Source organism: Acinonyx jubatus, unplaced genomic scaffold (genome assembly GCF_027475565.1).
Source record: "Acinonyx jubatus isolate Ajub_Pintada_27869175 unplaced genomic scaffold, VMU_Ajub_asm_v1.0 scaffold_73, whole genome shotgun sequence".
Classification (NCBI taxonomy): Eukaryota; Metazoa; Chordata; class Mammalia; order Carnivora; family Felidae; genus Acinonyx; species Acinonyx jubatus.
The window spans coordinates 12,630-35,778 of record NW_026463992.1 but is presented as its reverse complement, the minus strand read 5'-3'; the positions used below and the strand labels follow the sequence as shown (position 1 = coordinate 35,778).

General features: G+C 40.3%; 1 protein-coding gene across 1 annotated transcript; it reads left to right on the top strand.

Annotated features, from left to right (window-relative positions):
- Positions 1 to 7,967: 7,967 nt before the first annotated feature.
- Positions 7,968 to 9,903, top strand: LOC113597302 (phospholipid scramblase 1-like). Its single transcript, XM_027037350.2, has one exon. It carries the CDS (start codon positions 8,009 to 8,011, stop codon positions 8,972 to 8,974), a length of 966 nt encoding a protein of 321 aa, XP_026893151.1. The 5' UTR covers positions 7,968 to 8,008; the 3' UTR covers positions 8,975 to 9,903.
- The last annotated feature ends 13,246 nt before the right edge of the window (positions 9,904 to 23,149 follow it).

Sequence of the window (23,149 nt, the reverse complement as noted above, 5' to 3'; positions counted from 1 at the left end):
GACTGAGATTTCTTTGGAAAATGTCATGCCAAAATTTCTTTTTCCCAAAAAGGGGGAAAATCTAGGATTTGACAGTAGTAACCACATTTGGAAACAAGGGGAGATAAATGACATTTCAACGTGTTTTCTATGCTCTGTCTCTGATGGCACTTGAGGTGAGGTTAGTGGAACTGATCATTTAGTCCTATTGGATGAGCTACCAACCTTCTTGTGAGGAAAATGTTCAATGGATATTGGCACAGTCCACAGGGCATCACTCATTGAGTTTCAAATAGATCCCTCAAAATCTATGCCTGGAATTATTACCCTATAAATAAAGAAACAGAACGAGGCATCAAGCACATTATAGTGGATTACAAGGCTTAGGCCCTAGATCAATGGTCATGCTCAAGCCATATTGGGCCACTGCTGCTATGAAGGCCAGGACCTGGGACCATGGTAGCCTTGGGTGAGGGGGCAGAGAGCAGGGGGTGGAGGAGCTCCTTTGGGGAAGAGGAGGGGTCCTGGGGGAAAGGGGGTTCCTGGGAAGGAGAGTCCTGGCAAGGGAAGGGTATATCAGGAGGGGAGTTGTTCCAGTCCTGTGTCACCCCTATTGTACCTGTGAGAAAACCCGAAGGCTGAGGATGGAAGTTTGATTAGGACCCCTGAGCAATAAATAACATTCGTATCTGTCTGTGTCCTGTTTTTCCCAACATTCATGCCCTAATGACATCGATTCCTACTGAAAACCAATTTTTCCCTGAAACTGGCCCATGTAGTCCTTTTCAAAATAGTCCATTTGACAGGGATATCCAGTATCTTTTTACCTTTACTTGGGAGGAAAGTCAATACACCTGGGCAGTAATGCCTCAGGGTCCCACAGAGGGTTCATCCTATGGATGACAATCTTCAGGCTATTGGATGATAGTAAGTTTTCTGCAGGCTCTCCTTTGTTATAGTATGTACATAATTTTGTTCTCTGCTCCCCTTCTCAAGATTCTTTGCATGACACCAGCATACACCTGTGAAAACTTGTGGTTTTTAAAGAGACATCAAGTGTCCAAAGAAAAATTGCAGTTTGCTCAAAACCAGCATGGGTATTTAAGGCACTTGCTGTCAGAACAAGGACTAGGTTTCAAGGCATCCTGAAAATCAAAAACCTACCACTAAGTACCAATTCTGAGGCTTTCTGGGACTGTTTGGTTTTTGCCAAAATTCAATTCCAAAATTCTCTCTTCTAGCTCAAAGTGTATGTACTTTACCAAAAAAGGACAAACTTAACCCTATCGTTTGGAAAGATGGGGATGACATAGTAATTGAGACTTGAATGAAAAGTCTAAATCTATAAAAAACTTCTCAAAGTCAACACCCAAAAAAACAAGCAACCCAGTTAAGAAATGGGCAGAAGACATGAATAGACACTTTTGGGAGAAAGATAGGCAGATGGCTAACAGACACATGAAAAGATGCTCAATATCACTCATCACCAGGGAAACACAAATGAGATATCACTTTCCACTGATGAGATGTGTCAGAATGGGTAAAATTGACAACACAAGAAACCACAGGTGTTGGTGAGGATGAAGAGAAGGGGAACCGTGTTGCACTGTAGGTGGGAATGCAAAGTGGTGCAGGAGCCATTCAGGAGAACAGTAGATGAGGTTTTAAAATAACTAAAAATGGAATTAGAGGTGCTTGGGTACCTCACTTGGTGGGGTGTCTAACTCTTGATTGTGCTCAGGTCTTGATCTCATGGGCATGGGTCAAGCTCCACATGGGGCTCCACAGTGAGTATGGAGCCTCTCTCCCCCTCCACCACTCACACTTGTTCAGTCTCTATCGCTCAAATAAATACACATTAAAAGCAAAGAATAACTTAGTTTCTGCCCATGGTGGCCAAAATAAGATACTTGTATGATTTTACTCTTCCTAAACTTCCTAAGACTTCTTTTGCAGACTCGCACATCCTCTAGACAGGATGATGATCCTCACACCTCAGATATTTTGTGTTTAGGACTCATTTATGGTTTTCCTGCTATGCATGTGCAAGCTGAGGGGCCAACCTATTGTAGGAGTAGTACCACAAGTAGATCGTCTCCTGAAATAACAGCTACCCCAAGCATCCTTGTCCTAGGGAGCATCTTTGTAAACTTTATACCCAAACTCCCCCATCTCATGAGAAAAATGTAGTCTGTTGTTCTTCCTGTCAGTCATTTATATGTTCATGTCTCCAGGAGTGTTATGTTCAATTACATGTCAGTGACGTTGTAAGTAAAATCGTGAATAAAGTAATGTATTCTAGGGAATCCTGGGTGGCCCAAGCGGTTAAGCCTCTGAGTTTTGATCTTGGCTAAGGTGATTTCATGGTTTGAGGTTCAGCCCCAATCAGGCTGTGCATTAATGACGTGAAGCCTCCTTGGGATTCAGTCTTCCCTTCCCTGTCCCCTCCCCTTCTTGTGCTGGAAGTCTCTCTCTCTCAAAATAAATTAATTAAAGTAAGAAAAAATGTAATCTATCTAGTAAAAAATAATAAATTACAGGCATAAAATGAAACCTTTCATAATTATCATATAAGCAGCTTGTTATTAACAATTATGTTGTTAATGGTTCCAGCAATAAGGCCAGAGTCTTAGCAGTAATATAACAGTTTTCCCTGTAATAATGAAGAAACACTTGAAATTATCTTTGAATGTGTATCTTTCAATATGAGACATTATAGTTTCCCAACTTATCTGGGTGCGGAGTTTGAAGACTGTTGCACAAAGACAGTTTAAAGGTTAGAAGGTCCTTCAAGAAACAGGGGTAAGGGAAATTGTTTCTGAATTGTAATGCAACTGACCACAGGTGAAGCTGTAGGGAAAGCTAGGATTTAGGGAATGCAGACATTGCAGATCAAGTGGTGAACATTGTGTCTTGTATCCTAGGAGAAATGTTGATGTCTTGACAGATGAAATACTCAAGGAAATCCATTAGCATGTTCAAGTGTTTTCAGTTATAATTGTAATAGTGAACTGCCTGGGACAGAAGAAAATGCAGGTGGATGTGTCAGCTGATACACATAAAAAGAAAGCTGGTGGTAGTCAATAATGAATAGACATTTCCACCCTGAGGAACTGAAATGGATAGATGTGCTGAAGTTCACTTGGTCTATATTGAGCTTTGATGTCAATTGACTCTTTTGAAAAGAAACAGCTTACAAGGATAGTCTTTGCCAGTCTCAATTTTCTTACAAACGTCAGTGTATTGATTTTGAGAGAGAGAGAATGGGAGACTGAGAGAGAGAGAGAGAGAGAGAGAGAGAGAGAGAGAGAGAGCGCAAGTGAGAACCAGGGAGGGGCAGAGAGAGAGGGACAAAGAGAATCCCAAACAGGCTCTGTGCTGTCAGAGCAGAGCCTGATGTGCGGCTTGATCTCACAAACCCTGATCTCATAAACAAAATCAAGAGACCCTCAACCAACTGAGTCACCCAGTCTCATGTCAATTTCTTAGTTCAGCCTGAACAACCGGAAAGGGACAGGAATTCTGACACCCCCAAAAGGGGATAGGACATTCTTGCTCCATGGGAGTTTCAGGAGCCAACCCATTCATCACCCTGTTTCCCATTTCTGAGCATCTAGAGGTCAGTCAAGTGTTAAAAAGTAAATATACATAGACTTTGTGAAATGGAAAGAAGACCCAGCAGTGCCTTCAACTGTCTCTCTTTTGACCTTGTCTGTACTTTGTAACTGATTCCATTCTTCTTTCCAGGTCAGCATTTAGCTCAGGAAGAAGCCCCAGCAGGCAAAGCATCCCAGGATGGGGAAGGAAACTACCCCCTCCAGCAATAGGGACTGCCCTGAGCCAGCAGGACCCTACCTGCCTGACAGCAATGCAACGATTGGCCTGGCCTTCACCACCTGCATGTACCACCACCCTTCGTCCTACATTTTCTTTATATAAACCTGGAAGGATTTTCAGCAGGTTGGGGACAGTGTTTGAGATGTTGGTCACCTCTCTTCTCAGTGTTGGCCTCCGTGAAAAAAATCTCCTTCTTGTTTTATCACCACTCATCCCACTGCTGTTCTTGCCTTCTCTGGGGGACCCACACAGACCAGGTTTGGCCACTTACCACTGACAAAATCCAAAGGCAGAGAGATGAGAGGTGGCGAAACACGAGAGGAAGTTATTTCAGGGAGGCTGACACTGCAAAGATGGCTGAATAACGTCTCAAGGACTGTCTCCAAAGTGCTGGATACACTTCCAGGTGTATGGAAGGGAAAAGGGGAGAGGTGGGTGGAGGGGCAAAAGGAGTCAGGACCTGCAGGTGGACAGTGAAGTCTGTCATTGTCCTGGAGTCAATCCAGGGTGGGGTCTTTCTGGCTCTGGGCAGTCCTTGAGGTTTAAGGGATAGTTCCAGTTCCCCTGAGGGATACTTCGTCCTCAGGGCCTTCCTCCTGAGCCAGGAGACAAGCTGGAAGGAACCCAGTGAGGAAGTTTGAGGTCAAAATTGAGGCAGCAAAAGTCCTCTGTCTTGCCCTTGGATTTGGGCAGCCATGAGTGGCAGAACTGGGTCTGTCTGGGGCCACTGGAACCAGGTGCTCCTGTACCCTTGGGTCCTGCTTACAAAGTCATTACCACAATCTATCCAATAAACATATCCCTCATCTCCCATTGTTAATATGTGTGTGTGTGTGTGTGTGTGTGTGTGTGCGCATCTTGAGAACACTTCCAATAGCCTCTCTTAGCAAATCTCAAGGGTACAATACACTAGTATTAACCATATTCGCCGAGGTGTAAACATCCACTGCTTACACATCCTGCATTAGTAGTGCCTTTTGCCAGTTGTCCAACATCTAAACATTTCCCCCATCCTCAGCCCCTGGCAACAGACATGCTAATCTTTAATAATTTTGCCTTTTTAAAGATTTGCATGTATGTGATTTCATACAGTATATATTTTTTTCTGTATGTGGCTTATTTAACTTAACAAAATATCCTCTAGCATTCTCTAAGTTGCTGGCAATGGAAAAATGTCCTTCTTTTCTGAGGCTGATACATATACCAAGAATAAATTAGATGAAGGATCTCTACCAGGAAGGAGCTAATAGCAAAGATGAAACTTTAATTTTTATTTATTGTAAAGTTTATTGATTTATTTTGAGAGAGAGACAGAGAGAGAACGAGCAAGGTTGGAGCAGATAGGGAGACAGAGGGTCTAAAGTGGGCCCTTTGCTGACAGCAGAGAGCCCCATGTGGGGCTCAAACCAACCAACGTAGTTCATGACCTAAGCCAAGGAGGGACACTTAACTGACTGAGCCATTCAGGTGCACCCACGATGAACATTTTATAAAGAGTTACCTGCCTGGCAGGGCAAACATATGTTGCATAAACATTTGCTCTTTCCTTTCTCTTTGAATGTACTTCCTACTTTTTGAGATGTAAATCCCTATCCCCTTCTCCTTAATTCAAAATGGTATATAAGTATCAACTGCCTGACTTTGAGTCTCATCATCTTTCAGTTTCTCATAACTAAGAAATTATTTTTTTCCCCTTGTGACCATGCCTTATGTCAGTTTAATTGATAGGCTGGCCAAAGAATAGAGAACAGATGAAGAAAAATATTGTCTTCTCGTACACATGCTTTCTGCTGTTGAAAACTGATTTCTGTTTTTCAGAGCTAAAATATAATGTGAAGACAGAATTTGGGCAAAAGAGGAATAAGAGCTTTATTGTTTTCCTAGGCAGAAGAGGCTGAAGCAGGTTAAAGCCTTCAACCTTGCAAGCCCACCCAGAAGAAGGGGCTGGGGGTTGGGGGGGGGGGAGGTTATAGGGAAATACACGATCCATAGATTTCAACAGGAATTGTGTTTGTGTTGCCAGCCTTTGTCATCATATTTCCAGTGTGGGACTTGGTTCCTTAAAGACAAAAAAAAAAAAAAAAAAGAGGGGGTAAGAAGGGATAAGGAGAGGTTTCCCCAATAGAAAAAAAGCTTATTTAGTTTAATAGCAAGACTTGCTGTTGGTTTCATGCCACCATTTTGGCCTGAAGAAAACAGTTGTACACAGGGGTGCCTGGGTGGCTCAGTTGGCTGAGCTTCCGACTTCAGCTCAGGTCATAATCTTGCAGGCTGTGTCCTCGAAATCTTGCGGTTTGTGAGTTCGATCCCTGCATTGGGCTTTGTGCTGACAACTCAAAAGACTTGAGCCTGCTTCTGATTCTGTGTCTCCCTCTCTGTCCTTCCCCTGCTCATGCTCTGTCTGTCTCTCTCTCAAAAATAAATACACATTTGAATTTTTTCTTTTTTAAAGCAAACCGTTCTATACATACTCTGGATGTTACATAGTAAATGAGGTTTGTGCTTGCCCTTGGGGGGAGAGTTTAGTATTATAATGAGGTCATGGTAACAATCTTATTCCCTTGGTTGGCACCACTGTCCACGTGCTTAGGTGTGAGTCAGGGGATGAGCTCAGACAGGGTGGGTATAAGCTCTTTCTCAGAAGACATTACCTTTTGTTGTATACCTTCTGTTTCCATCACAGGAGACGATGGCCCTGGGGTGTTGTTGCCTGAAGTAACAGATAAGGTTGAAAGAAGAAGTGAAATAAAATGAGGGCCTAAGGGCAGTGCTACCAACAAGTAAGCAGAGAAGGTTATGTCTTGGGGTCCAGCTGGTGACATTAACTCCCTCTTGCATCTTAGGTACCATTATGAATGCTGCCTATGGCTACTTGGTAACTGTGGCATTTGTTGCAGGGACTGCTGACCTTCAGGGATGTGGCCATAGAATTCTCCCAGAACGAGTGGGGATGCCTGAACCAGAGTCAGTGAGAAATGTACAGGGATGTGATGTTAGGGACCTATGGACACCTCCTCTTCTTGGGTGAGGATAACTCCTTCCAGACTTCCCAAACCACACTCAAGGGTTTGTTCCTTCCTTTGAAGACTGTCTCTTGGAAACTTCCTCTTTGCATGACTGGGATTCAGATCCCTGCAGTCAGGGAAAGAAGTAGGGGTTTGTAGATACAGAGAAATATCTTCATGAGGTGTCTTTTTCAGCTGTAGATTCCCCTTCTTTACGGTGAGGTAAGAGCATCATCACCTATAGATGAGTGGTAATTGTAAACATTGAGTGGCATAAATTGGTACTGCCCACGTATGCATGCTCCCAACTGCTACTCCTTCCTGTAGTGGTAGTACTTGGAAGTGAGGTCATGATGTGAACACTGGAAATTCCTCTTGAGTGTACTAAAGGGGCTGTTGGGCCACAGCATTTGGGAAATCATTTTCTAGAATTCTGCACGGTCCTCTCTTGTGTACTGAGCACAATATTGGGTTGAAAGATAGAATCTGAGAAATACTTACATTCCTTTTTTTTCTGATACCAAGTCTCATTGTGTCAAATCCAGACCTGGTCATTTTTTTTTTTTTTTTAGAACAAAAGAGGGAGCTCTGGGATGTGAAGAGAAAGAAGACTGTAGCCTCACCTTTAGGTTGCTGGGCATGAATGAAAAGGATGACAAAAGTGAAATGTAAACAGGGTGAAGCTAGACCTTAAAATGTGGTTGGAGTAGCTCTCCTTGAATGGGAATTAGTTTAAGAAGCCTAGTATTATGTCTGTCCCTCTCATGGCAGGACATCAGCTATCCAACACACCATGCTCTTACATTCTCTAAGGATTCTTTCTTCAGTTCCAGTGATGGTCCATCATCTCCACAGTGAGTGCCAGGAGACTCCCCTTGGAGCTTGAGGGTCTCCAAAGTCTGAGAGCTTCTCCATTGCGTTGAGGGGCCTGGGGAATTCTCCCTATTTCTGAGATATTCTATCCTAAGCCATTGCCAATTTCTGTTTTGCCTCCTGTGAGACGGGTGTCAGGGTAGTGGTGGACATACTGTGTTTGGTGCCCAAATCGCAGAAACACTGGGGACAGGGATCATGTGATTTCTGGTTTATGCTATCCAATGCTACTGACGCTCTAATTCTTTTCTTAAATTTTTATGTTAGGGTTCTCGGCAGCGTGGAGCACCTGTAGCCCCAGAACTCTATAAATCATGGAAAAGCAAAACAGACAACTGAATGCTCCTCACCCAGGAATGAATTTACCATCTGACTATCCCCCTCAATATCCTTCAGCAACACTCCAAGGACCTCCAGGACATTCTGGCTACCCTGGCCCCCAGGTTGGCTACCCTGGCCCCCAGGCTGGCTATCCTGGCCCCCAGGCTGGCTACTCAATTCCACCAGCTGGTTATTCAGGTGCTGGCCCAGTAGGGTTTCCTGTCCAACACCAGCCTGTGTATAATCAGCCAGGTGGACCTGCAGGGGTACCCTGGATGCCAGCACCACCACCTCCATCAGGCTGTCCACCCAGATTGGAATATTTAAGTCAGATAGGTCAGATACTGGTTCATCAGCAAATTGAGCTTCTGGAAGTCATAACAGGTTTTGAAACTAATAACAAATATGAAGTTAAGAACAGCTTTGGACAGAAGATTTACTTTGCAGTAGAGGATACAGACTGCTGTACCCAGAATTGCTGTGGGGCTTCTCGGCCTTTTACCATGAGGATTATTGATAATATGGGCCAAGAAGTTATAACTGTGGAGGAACCACTAAGGTGTGACAGCTGTTGTTGCCCTTGCTGCCTTCAGAAGATTGAAGTCCATGCTCCTTCTGGTGTACCTGTAGGTTATGTTACTCAGACCTGGCACCCATGCCTGCCAAGGTTTACAATTCAAAATGAGAGGAGAGAGGATGTACTAAAAATTATTGGTCCATGTGTTGTGTGCAGCTGTTGTGCAGATGTTGATTTTGAGATTAAATCTCTTGATGAAGAAACTATAGTTGGCAAGATTTCCAAGCAGTGGACTGGTTTTGTGAGAGAGGCATTTACAGATGCTGATAACTTTGGTATCCAGTTCCCTTTAGACCTTGATGTGAAAATGAAAGCTGTAATGCTTGGTGCATGTTTCCTCATTGATTTCTTGTTTTTTGAAAGGAGTGGAAACACAGAATAAAAAGGAGTGTGGTAGGGGATCAACGAAAGCCTCAGAAAGTGTGAAGTCTGTATACTTACTGGGACTTTGTCAAGGAAAAACTAATTGGTTTTCTTTCCTTTATTGAAATGACTTCTAGCATTTGTGAATTCTACTGTGATGCCTGGTATATGCGATGACTTTTCAAATTATAGAGCTTATTTTCTATATCACTTACCTATAAGTGTTTTTATGCATTTGTTTTGTTTTATACATTTTCTTTTTCATTGTGTATTTTAGAGAAAGGACATGTTAATTTTTTTACATTTAATCATGAAACTTCCTGTGGCAAATTATTCTGAATTACAATCTGTTTTATTTTCAAATTTTACACCAAATTAAGTCCTTGTTAATTTTAAAATATAAATGTGCATTTTATTAAATATGGTTCCAATTTATTTCACACATAACAATTGTTATTTTCCAAATAATGTATGTTCAAAAAAGTTAAAAATGAATATAATTTGTTTCCTTTACAATTATGTTAAATTAATACTTAATATTCATATTACCAAAGAAAAATAAAACGTGTATTTGTCTTTTGTTCAGCAAGTCACAGTATATTAAACTTCTTTTGTAAGCTAATATGCTACTATAAAAAAATTTTCATTATTGATAGGAAAATAAATTACTGATTTTTTAATGATTTTCTGAAAAAGACATGTCCTAAAGAAGGATGCATTTAAAAATTCATTATACAACTGGAGGATTGTTATAATTTTTGAAGTAATTATTTACACATGGAATGTTTAGCTCCAGTATTCATTCTGTCTTTCACAGAGCATGATAGTTAGGAGAGCACTCATGTGTTAAATAGAACATATATATTCCATCTGAGTAGGAACTGCAGTAACTGTCTGTTATTTACATGAACAATCAAACAACTGAATTAAAAATTATTGATATAAAAATTTTTTATGTTAATTTATTTTTGAGCAAGAGAGAGAGGGAGACAGAGTCATTGTGGGGGAGGGACGGAGAGAGAGGGGCACAGAATCAGAAGCAGGCTCCAGGCTCTGAGCTGTCACCACAGAGCCTGACGTGGGGTTCAAAGTCACAGATCATGAGATCATGACCTGAGCTGAAGTCGGATGCGCAACCAACTGAGCCAGCCAGGCGCCCCACTGAGGCTTTCATCTTCATCGTACAACACTGAGATGAGTACTTTCATCAGGTAAAAAAGCACTTTCTAAAATGAGAAAATCTCATCCTCTGTTTCACTTCAGAAGTTCATTTTTCTTATGAACGATAAGAAATTTCCACTCTATGTGTTCCATTCCTCAATGGTGAACTAACTTGTCTGTGTATTCTTGCATTCCTACCAACATTAATGCCACAGGGGAACTAGAACATTGAGAACTTAGAACTCACAGCCTGTAATGAAGTCTCAGTGGTTACATTATTTCTTAGTAACTTCATCATTTTCAACTTTTTTTCTTGTATAATAGCAAATTCCTTTGTCTTTGTCATAAACGTTTTCACTTTCTGAAACGTTTTTTCAATTTCTTCATGAGATTCATTTCTGATTCATTAGATCAAAATTCTGACATGGCGTGCGCCTCATGAGGTATGAGGTAGATCATTTGGGTTGACCTGTTGGTCCTGCAGAGTTTTCCTGATATCATTTAGTTACGTGTTCCCTCTTCTTCCTCCAGGAGTCTCTCTAAGATGATCATTTGAATTGTTTGCCATGCTTTATTGGCTTGATATTTGAATAAAATGGATATTTTCATGTTGGCATGTAGACACTGATTACATATTTGTTCTGGACGTTTATTTCACAGCTGTCATATGTGTCCTTTGAGGAATGTTAGGCACTTGATCCCAATGTGACCCATTACAGGTTCCTTATTTCCTGTGTGCTCTATGCTGGATCCCTCCACTAGAAGGTGGATATATTTTCTCTGTTATCATTAAGTATCTTTACGGGAAGATGTGCATAATCATCTCATTTATTCTGGAAGCTTTCTCCTTCATTTCACTTTGTGGTCTGCTTTGGAATGAAGGATTTCTCCTATGTGTGCTGTAGGAATTGCTGTTTGAAGTAGAGATTGTGAATCAGGGCTCAGTCCTGTAAATTTCCATTGTATTCTGCCTGTGTGACCCATAGATACTCTTCCTTATCTCTTTTCTGTTGCTCCAGAAAAAGAAAATATGCATCATATAAGTTCAAATGCCTTCAAATTGTAAAATGTAATCCAGCAGAAAAGATAATTGAGACCTAGACTTTCAATGCTATAAAAGACTCAAAAACAACACCTATTTCTATTTGTGAGTGTGTATGTTTGTGGTGTTAGCAAGTCACCAAACCCTTCTCCACCAATAGATATATAAGCTTTATGTCATTGAAAATATTTCTTAGTTTTAAGGAGAGTAAACATTTCATTCCATCACTTTTATTCTTTTGTATTCAATTTGTAATATTCGTATTTTATCTGGTATCCTCACTTTTCGTTTTATGTTACTCAGTTTTGTGGTTTTATCATATTTGCATTACCATTGTCATATTGAAACTTTCTGTGAACCTTCTTATAGGATGATCTCTGTATAATGGTTGGTGTGTTTCTCTTAGGCTAATTAAGTCAGATAATCTGGATAAAGACACATACTATACTATTACTGCAATTGTGCCACATATTCTTTTGAAAGATGAAAAACAATACTACTGTTCTTATAAGTTACTGGGATCGGTGGGTGAATTTATGCAAAACTGTTAGAATGGTCTGTACTGTGTAGTAAGTGTTCAAGGAGAATGGTTGTTTCTGTTCATGATATGAGGAGTAGTAATTTCCTCATTATTCTTCAAGTTCAAAGTCCTCCGTGATTTCTTCTTTTTTTTTTTTTCTTGGAATATAGAAGTGTGGCTCTTGAAGTGAAGATGTTGGCATGAGTTTCAGGCTTGTGAGAAATGTAGAAACTCAGGCCCCACCTAAAAATCCAAATCAGAATGTGAGTTTTAAGAAGATGCTCTGTTTGTTTTCATACACATTGACATTGAAGTGCACGTGTAGGTCACCATCACTTTTTCATTATTGTATGCCTCTGTTTTCTTCTGTAGTATATTATTTTGATAAATAATTTTCTAGTATGCTGCAAATCAGCAAGTGTGGTGCCACCAGAGTACTCTTTATGTTTCAAGATTATTGTGGTTATATATTATCCTGTAATATCCATGTGAATGTTCCATTTGGTTGTGATCTTTCTGCCAAAAATGTCATTGGGAATTTGATGGAGGTCGCAAGAAATCAGTAGATCATTTAGAGTATATTGACAGTTGGATAATTTGATGTATTCCAATGTAAGAACATGGATGTGTTTTCACTTACTTCTTCGATTCTTCACAATATTTTATAGTTTTCATTTCACTAGTTTTGACCTCTAGCATTATTATAAGTCTTAAGCAGTTTATTCTTTGTGACGATAGTGTAACTGTAATTATATTTTGGGGGGAATTGTTCTTTGTTGTGTATAAAGAATGAATTTTTGTGTGTTGGGTTTGTAATCTCAAATTTTATAAAATTTGTGTGAGTTTTAATAAGTTTTTCAAAATGAGGAATCTTCAGGGGCACCCGGGTGACTCCGTTGGTGGAGTGTCTGACTGTTGATTTTGGCTCAGATCATGATCCCAAGGTCATGGGATCAAGCCCTGCCTCAGACTCGCATGGAGCTTGCTTGAGAGTCTCTGCCTCCTTGTGCCCCTCTCCCTAGTTGCACAAACTCTCTTTCTCCAATAAAATAATTTAAAATTAAAAAAAATAGGGATTCTTCAGAGAAAAAGAAAATAGTATCGTGACAGACTAGGAGTACCCTACCCTCATCACATCCCACACACACACATGTAGATAACCACCAAGCTATTCTAAGTATCCCAAAAAGCAACCTTAAGACTGACAGAGGAACTACTCAGCTAATGAGAGAGAAGAGGCACATCGAAGATTGTAGGAAGTATAGAGATTTGGTTGGGGGAGCAACAGATTATAGTGCTGCTGAAAGCAGGGAGCAGTGGTTGTGGAGAAGGGTAGGAGAGTGGAGCCCAAAGAAAAATGCACAAGGAGAACATTTCCCTAGTGTCATTGCCTTGGAAAATGAGAAGGCCTGAATTTTGTGTGTTCTTGCAAGCAGTGTGGCTTCAAGCCTCGAGTTTTCAAGATCAGCAAGCTTGTCTGGGAAAGATCCTAGAGGGCTCTGCACTGCTCCTGAACAGAAGGTAGGCCCACAACCTGAGGGTAGACAGCATGGAAACAGCAATGTGAAGAGCACTTGGGACACACATGAGTGAGATTATTTGATATCCTAGGGGGCCCTTCAATGAGGTGCATGATGGGAACAAATGAGCTGGCTGGTTCTATTTCCTTCCCATCCTCCTCAGCAGGAACACAGAGCACCCTGAGAGAAAGGGTGCAGTGGGGACACTGGCTGTCTGCCTTGCTTACAACAAGCCCCAAGCCCCTATCCTCTGGTGGGACTGCCCATCTCAGTCAAGCCTGATTCAACCCCAGCAAGACTGTCCCCTCCCCAAGAGATTTGCTTAAGCTGTTTCCCACACCTCATGTGACCACACAATTCTGTAGGGCCTCAGTTCTGGTAGAGGTGATGTCAGGTCTCATCTCACAAGCAGCCCACAGCATAACTAGTTAAAACTCAATCCATTGAGGACAGGGTCCAAACCCTGGAAGGAGAGCCTCGGCAGACCACTGGCTAGAACGATAGAGCAGAAGACATAACTGGATGTTTTAACATACAGAGGGTGCCAGAGACTTAGACAAAATGCCAAGATGGAAGATTTTATCCATAATGAAAGAACAAATTATGGCCACAGCCAGAGTTCTAAGTGAAACCTTTGTCAGTAACATTCTCAATAGTAAACTGAAGGAACTAGATTATGGATACTCACTGGGCTTGTGAAAAGACAACAGCAGTGAGGCTCTTAACACAGAGACAAGAGGCTCAACAAAGGATGAGAGATGCAGAATGCAATAAATGAGATGAGAAACACATTGATTCAATGAACAGCAGGTTGGGGGAATTAGAGCAGCAAGTTAGTGACCTTGAAAACAAAATAATGGAAAATAGTGAAGCTTAAGGTGGAGAGAGTGACACACAGACAGACAGAGAGAGGAGACTTAGGCAACATGTAATAGATTTAGGAAATCAGGGACTCCATCAAAAGTGATAACATTGATATTACAGGGGTCACAGAAGAAGATGTGAAAGGGGGTTAGAGAAGTTATTTCAGGGAATAATAGCAGAAAGCATCCCTAATCAGTTGAAAGAAATCGACCTGCAGACTCAGGAGGCACAGAACTCCATTGAAATCACCAAAAGGAGGCCAGCACCAAGACATCTTGGAATCAAGTCTGTCATGAGAATGACAGAATCTTAAAAGCAGCAACGTGGAAGAAGTATTTCACCTACCATGAACAAACCATAAGACCAGCTCAAGATTTCTCAACAGAAACTTGGCAAGCCTGATGGGAGGAAAGGTAGATTCAAAATGCTGAATGGGAAAATATGCAGCTAGGAATACTGTATCCAGGAAGACTATCATCCAGACTAAAGGGGAGAGAAAGCGATTTCCAGTCAAACAGAAACTAAAGGAGTTTGTGACCACTGGGACATCACTCCAAGGCATGTTCAAGGATAGTCTTTGAATGCAGAGGAGTCAAAGGGGGCTCAGACTCACAAAGTGTCCGATCAGGAGCCACTTGAAAACCAAGAGTCAGACAATTAACTGACTGAGCCAACCAAGCGCCCCCAATTTGGTCTCCTTTTATGTATTTTTTCTTGCCTAATTGTTGTGAAGAGTCCCAGGACTGTGTGGAATGAAAGTGGGAGAGTCGTTTCATTACCTTGTTTCTGATTCTATAGGAGGAGCTTTTGGTCTCCTCATTGATTATGTTAGATTTCAGCTTTTCACACACACGTGATCTTTATTAGGTTGAGTAAGTTTCCTTTGATTTCTCCTTTATTGAGTATCTTTAATCGTGAAATGGTGTCCAATATGCTCACTTCCTGTCCTGTATCAATTGAGATTATCCTCTCTTTGTGATCTTTAGTCTGTAAGGTGCAGTCCCAACTCAATAGTTTGCCATATGGTGAAACACCCTTGAATTTCAGGAAGAATTCCCAGTTGGTTGTGTTGTAAAATGGTAAAATGTGCTTTTGATTCAGTTTGGTTTTTGTTTTTTTGAGAAGGAGAAGGAGGAAGAGGAGAATGGGAGGGGTACAGAGTGAGGAGGAAAGAGGATCCCAAGCAGGTTTCACAGTCTGCAATGAGCTGGACATGGGGCCTGATCTCCCGACTGAGATCCTGACATGAGCTGAAGTCAAGAGTTGGGTGCTTAACTGACTTAGGTACCCAGGCTCCCCTATTTGCTTAGTTTTATGGTGGACTTTGCATGAATATTCCCCACAGATAGTAATTCATATTCTTGTATACTTGTCGCATCTTCCTTTGGCTTTGATAACCTGTTAATGCTCATATGATCAAGTGGTTTCATAATCTCCCTTCTCTTCCCTCCCTGGAAATGTTTGGGGAGATTTCTAGTACGTTGTTATGTGTGTCTATGAATGATCCTGTGAATTCATGTGGCACAGGACTTCCTTGTTGGGAGTTTATTTATTACAGTTTTAATATACTTAGTGGTTGTAGATCAGTTGACTTTATTCTTTTTCTTTTTCTTTTTTTTTTTTTTTTTTGAGTGTGAGAGAGTCAGTGAGTGGGGGAGAAGGTAGTGGGAGAGAGAGAGAGAATCTTAATCAGGCTTCATGCTTAGGGCAGAGCCTGATATGGGGGCCCATCACATGACCCTAAGATCATGACCTGAGTCAAAATCAAGAGTTGGACACTCAACCGACTAAGCCACCCAGGCTCCCCTTTCATTATGTTCTTTTCTCCATGATGATGTCAGGTAGGTTATACCTTTTTTGAAATAGGTAGTTTTTTTTTTTTTTTGGATACATATTTGTTAGCATGTTATTATCCTTTTTCCCAATTATAATTACTTTTACTTCTATGATATCACTTGCACTGTGTATTGTTTTATTTCTTCACTTCTGATTTTAGGTGAACTTCAATTTTTCATCCTTACTTGATGGCGTTATAGATCTGTAAAATTTTTGGGTTATTTCTGAAAACAAACTTGTCCTGTTGTTTTATTCCTACTTTTGCTATATCGTATTTGCATAATTTCTGTTTGACTTTTGAGTTAAATGTCCTTCTAAATTTTGGCTCATAAAGTACTTTACTGATTCTTTGTGGCACAGGAATGTGATTTGTGCTACACCGTTAAACAACTACAGGATGATCTATTAGGCTATGTCTTCAGCACGTTGTGTGTAAGTTTCTGTGTCAAGGAAGAATGAATTCCCGATGAATCCTTCTCAACCATCTTCCTGACATTCTCTGACTGATTTGAAGGTTGTATATTAGAAGTTGTCAGTACATTCATGTGAGAGTAGCAATTGGAATGATGTTCCTTTTTTTGTTATTTGCTATCTTTCAGCTATATCTTCACATGGCACCCAGAGCTTCCTGCCAAAGCCATGCATAGAAGCCTCTTCCCAAAATGTGTCACTGGGTACATGGAAACATCATGCCCTTGAGAATTTACACTTAATGATAAACTGGGACAGTGATAGAAAGAATGAAGCACATCAGAAGTTTCATGAAGGACGTGGTCCAATTGAGACGACCGCCCATAACAAGAACTTCACAGCCGCAGGTGGCCAAGGACATAAAACTTCTTGGAAAACCGCCCTTTTTACATCCACTATTTGTGCAAAGCACTGTGCACCTGTAAGCAGAAGTTCCATTCAAATATGCAAACATACATATTTGTACAACAAAAATTTGGAACATTTGGAAAGTTACCTCGTCCACGCTGAAAACAATGCTTTGAACCGTTGTGAAAGTGGGATTGGATTGGCCTTTCAGTCAAATATTTCTAAAACTCAGAGATTCAAAAATGAAGATAAAAGGCCTAGGACGTCTCAATTTGGGAGGTGCTTCACAGAGGAGGTGACCCTGCAACATTACCAGAGCATTTTCAATGGAGATACACTGGCTCAATACAGTGATTCTGAGACACAGTCTAACCAGGGCTCCCATGTTAGCAAACGTCTGAGGACTCCTCTGCAAGAAAACCATTTTGAATCTAATAAAGATGAGGAAGTGTTTTATCCAAACTCCAAATGTACCAAGAGTAAGAGTACGCAGAGGGGAGAAAATACTTCCAAATATGATAAATGTGGGAAAGCTCTGAAGCAGTCCTCCAGTATTGCTGATCATCAGAGGATTCATGGGGGTGGAAACCCATACACATATAGTGAATCTGGGAACATGTGTAATCAGTCATTAAGCCTAAATACATATAAGACAAGTGGTACTGGAGAGAAAAGGTACATTGGCAAGGAATGTGGCAAAACCTTTGACAGGCACTCGACACTATCTCAACATCAGCAAACGCATACTGCAAAGAAAATTGACAAATGTGAAGAAAGTGGTCAAACCTTTAAGGATGGGTCATCACTCCATGCAGACAGGCGAATCTGTACTGCACAGAAACCTTACAAATGTCAAGAATGCAGCAAGGCCTTTAGCCAGCAAACATCCCTTAGTCAACATCACAGAATCCACACTGGAGAGAAACCTCACAAATGTCAAGAATGTGGCAAGGCCTTTAGCTAGCAATCATCCCTTAGTCAACATCACAGAATCCACACTGGAGAGAAATCTCACAAATGTCAAGACTGTGGCAAGGCCTTTAGTGAATACTCAACCCTGACTTGGCATCACAGAATCCACACTGGTGAGAAACCTTACCAATGTCAAGAATGTGACAAAGCCTTTATCCAGCACTCACACCTTAGTAAACATCACAGAACTCATACTGGAGAGAAACCTTACACATGTCAAATGTGGCAAGGCCTTTAAGGTGTACTCACAGCTTACTCGACATGAGAGAATTCATGCCAGAGAGAAACCATACAAATGTCAAGAATGTGGCAAGGCCTTTAGTGAGTACTCAATCCTTACTCGACATCACAGAATTCATACCAGATAGAAACCTTACCAATGTAACAAATGCAGCAAAACTCTTAATTTCTGTTCTAGCGTTATTCAGCATCACAAAATCCATATTGGAGAGAAACCTTACCAATGTCAAGAATGTAGCAAGGCCTTTAGGTTGCAGTCAAACCTTACTGATCATCACAGAATTCATACTGGACAGAAACCTTAACAATGTAAGATATGTGGCAAGGCCTTTACCAAACACTCAAAACTTACTCGACATGACAAAATTCACACTTGACAACCTTACCAATGTAACGAGTGTGCAAAAGGCTTTAATCACCATTCACCCTTTATTCAATATCACACAAACCATCTTGGAGCAAACGTTTAAGACAGAGTTTAAGACCGTGAGAGAACTTATTTTATTAAATTTTTTTTTTCTTAGACAGAATGAGTAGGAGGGTGCAGAGAAAGAGACACACAATATCAAAAGTAGGTTCCAGGGTCTGAGCTGTCGGACCAGATAGCTCTGAGCCCGAGGCAGAGTTTGAACCCACAAGTCGCGATATCATGACCTGAGGTAAAGTTGGATGCCTCACTGACTGAACCACCCAGGCGCCCAAAGACTCTAAGAGAACTTTTAAGGATTGTTCAATGCTACTCCACATCACAGACTCCACATGGAAGATTAATGATACACACGTGAACAATGTGGCAAGACTTTGCCCAATGCTGATCCCTGATTTCTTGTCAAAGAATGTGTTATAGAAATGATTTTCCACATAGAAAGAATCTAGGAGGCCCTTTAATGGTGCTCAATCTTCATTCCACACCACCAAATTCATACTTGAGAGAACCCTTATAATTGTAGAGAATGTGGTGAAACGTTTCACATGGCTCAAGCCTTAGTCACTATCACATGGTTCATACATAGGAAGAACATTGCAAATGTGATGAATGTGGCAAACCCCTAGGTGGAAGTCCTAGCTTATTCAACATCATAGTTATCATATCAGAGGAAATCTCTAAAATGTAAAGAGAATGAGAAAGCTTTCATCTGGAATTCAATCCTTATTTAATATCTCCAAATGCATGTGAGTTCAAACCATACAAACCTAATGAATGAAGAAAGCCCTTCTTCATAAATATACCATTTTGAAAACAGCAGAGAGTACCAAAAATAACGTAATTTGAATTGAAGAAGATATAAAGAAATGGAAAAAACATTCTGTGCTCATGGATTGGAAGAATAAATATTGTCAAAATGTCAATACTACCCAAAGCTATCTACACATTCAATGCAATCCCAATCAAAATTGCACCAGCATTCTTCTCAAAACTAGAACAAGCAATCCTAAAATTCATATGGAACCACAAAAGGCCCCGAATAGCCAAAGTAATTTTGAAGAAGACCAAAGCAGGAGGCATCCCAATCCCAGACTTTAGCCTCTACTACAAAGCTGTCATCATCAAGACAGCATGGTATTGGCACAAAAACAGACACATAGACCAATGGAATAGAATAGAAATCCCAGAACTAGACCCCCAAACGTATGGCCAACTAATCTTTGACAAAGCAGGAAAGAATATCCAATGGAAAAAAGACAGTCTCTTTAACAAATAGTGCTGGGAGAACTGGACAACAACATGCAGAAGATTCAAACTAGACCACTTTCCCACACCATTCACAAAAATAAACTCAAAATGGATAAAGGACCTGAATGTGAGACAGGAAACCATCAACGCCCTAGAGGAGAAAGCAGGAAAAGACCTCTCTGACCTCAGTCGTAGCAATTTCTTACTTGACACATCCCCAAAGACAAGGAGATTAAAAGCAAAAGTGAATTACTGGGACCTTATGAAGATAAAAAGCTTCTGCACAGCAAAGGAAACAACCAACAAAACTAAAGGGCAACCAACGGAGTGGGAAAAGATATTTGCAAATGACATATCGGACAAAGGACTAGTATCCAAAATCTATAAAGAGCTCACCAAACTCCACACCCAAAAAACAAATAACCCAGTGAAGAAATGGGCAGAAAACATGAAAAGACACTTCTCTAAAGAAGACATCCGGATGGCCAATAGGCACATGAAAAGATGTTCAACGTCGCTCCTTATCAGGGAAATACAAATCAAAACCACACTCAGATATCACCTCACGCCAGTCAGAGTGGCCAAAATGAACAAATCAGGAAACTATAGATGCTGGAGAGGATGCGGAGAAACAGGAACCCTCTTGCACTGTTGGTGGGAATGCAAATTGGTGCAGCCACTCTAGAAAACAGTGTAGAGGTTCCTCAGAAAATTAAAAATAGACCTACCCTATGACCCAGCAGTAGCACTGCTAGGAATTTACCCAAGGGATACAGGAGTACTGATGCATAGGGGCACTTGTGCCCCAATGTTTATAGCAGCACTCTCAACAATAGCCAAATTATGGAAAGAGCCTAAATGTCTATCAACTGATGAATGGATAAAGAAATTGTGGTTTATATACACAATGGAGTACTACATGGCGATGAGAAAGAATGAAATATGGCCCTTTGTAGCAACGTGGATGGAACTGGAGAGTGTGATGCTAAGTGAAATAAGCCATACAGAGAAAGACAGATACCATATGGTTTCACTCTTATGTGGATCCTGAGAAACTTAACAGAAACCCATGGGGGAGGGGAAGGAAAATAAAAAAAGAGGTTAGAGTGGGAGAGAGCCAAAGCATAAGAGACTCTTAAAAACTGAGAACACACTGAGGGTTGATGGGGGGTGGGAGGGAGGAAAGGGTGGGTGGTGGGTATTGAGGAGGGCACCTTTTGGGATGAGCACTGGGTGTTGTATGGAAACCAACTTGACAATAAATTTCATATATTGAAAAAAAATAAATAAAATTTTTTCTATCAAGTTAAAAAAAAAGAACGTAAGTTGAAAGAAGTATTTAAAAATATATGTAACTGAACATAAAATGTCAACACGTGTCACAGGATTCACAGCAGAAAGCAGTAAGTCAGTGTATTCAGACATTACATCAAAACACTATTAGAAGGAATAATACAAAGTTAAACATTTAGATAATGTATATGCTATTATGCTTTAAATGATAAAAGGGATGGAGTTTTGCATAGGTATAATCTCAATGTTTTTACATTAACCTTATTTAAGATTTGTGACTAGTAAACCTTAATATACTTCTTATTCTCAAATCACTTCAGAAAATTCATTTATTCCTACCAGGTGTGTGAAAGTGTGTGGCTGAGTGTTGCTACATCAATGATATGAGTTCCCTTCTTCTTTAGGTTGGACTCATACGTATGTAATTTTCCATGGAATGTGAAGAAGAGGTGAATAAAATCTAAATGGAGATACTTCCTGTGCTTCTAACCTTGCTGTAATTATCATGAAAGAAGTGTTCAGGACACCATCGTCCATTTGTTTCAACTAAAAGTGTGTATTACAAATAGAATGTTCTAGTAAATGGTCTTTAAGGAAAAGAGGGTCAGTCCACTCAAAAACGTAATGCGGCTTATCATAGCAATAGTTACAAGTACAGAATATCAACTGATGTGATTGAAAGGAAAAAACTCTTCACAGATATCAAAGAGAATAGCAAAACCTTCCTAAAGTGGCTAGGATTCTACATTCACATTTTTGAAGAATCACCTCAGGCCTGAAGGAATTTCAGTAGGCAAATCTAAGCTGTCTATAACTTAAAATAGACTGTTATGTCTTCTGAATCCTCATGGTAACCACCGAGCCAAACTGGTAATTGATACCCAAAAGATAAAGAGAGAATAATAAAGGTTTACTATTCTTGAAAATCATCAAATCACAAAGTAAAAAGTAAATGGATAAGAAAGGGAGCAAGAATTCTAAAGTAGCCAGAAAACCATGAAAAGAATGACAACAGTAACTCCATGTCTGTATCAATACTTCCTTTAAATATAATGGGGCTAAACTCCCCAATCAAAAGATAGATATTGGCTGAATGGAAAGAAATCCAAGACCCAATGCTATGCTGCCTTCACAAGACTCACAACACACTCAGCCTGAAAGTGCAGATATTCAAAACGATACTGCATGCAATCAGAAACCAAAAGAAATGTGGTAGCTATGCTTCATACAAAATAGAATTGAGTGCAAGGACTATAATAAGACACGGCAAAGGTCAGTGTTAAACAAATGGGTCACTATGTACACGGTTTTTAGTTAATGTGCTGTTTGGCAGAATGACAATAAAGTTTGCCCCAATTTTGTTTTTGGAGGACAGTAATAGTGTGGTTCTTTAACTCACGTACTGACCACATTGAAAAGAAACACCTTTTTCCATAAGTGTTGGTGGTTTTGTGCAGGTGCCTGAGTTGTAGTTTGTGTAATGTTACTGAACATCTGTATCTTATGACTCCTCGAAATGGCAACTTGATATTCAAAAACCGATTGCTCTGTTTAGAGGGTTGGGGAAAAAAAAAAAAAGAACGCTAAATGACAATGTTGGAAAGACTAATGCTTCCAGATTTTGAAGTGTGGGGGAAAATACTGTTGCAATGAAAATCTTGGTAATTTACTGCAAAAGCAGCCAAGAGTTCATCAAAACCAACCTGTACAGGCTAATACATCTTTCCCAGATTATGCACTTTTGGAACATCGTGCTATTATACCTTGCAATTTTTTTCACTCACATGTTGTTTAATTTTCATTGTTATCTACGCTTATAAACACATCAAGCAAGTTATTTTTTATTTCAGGCAGGGTACCATAATACCTCAGTAAGATTTCTGATATTTCTGGGCAGTTCTTTGTATACATTTGCAATGATGGTTTTTTTATGGATCACCGTGTCAACATAGCAGATTTATTTCAAGTTGAGTTATTTCTGAAATGTGTATCTTTCCATAAGCTAACCTTACATTCCACGTGGGTCCCACATTTTAGATTACATTACATGTGACTAAAGTTTTTATACATTATATGTCTATTTACTACATAGAAGACATTCACTCCTTTAATGTAGGAGAAAGGTAGCTATCCCATGTACTTAGGATTTGTTTGTGTTGCATTACAGCTGTAGGTTTGTAAATGTGTGTAGCATTTGTATTGAGAAACCATTTAGTTGTGCCTTGCTTTTTGTTCCATGAGTTACTTAATAC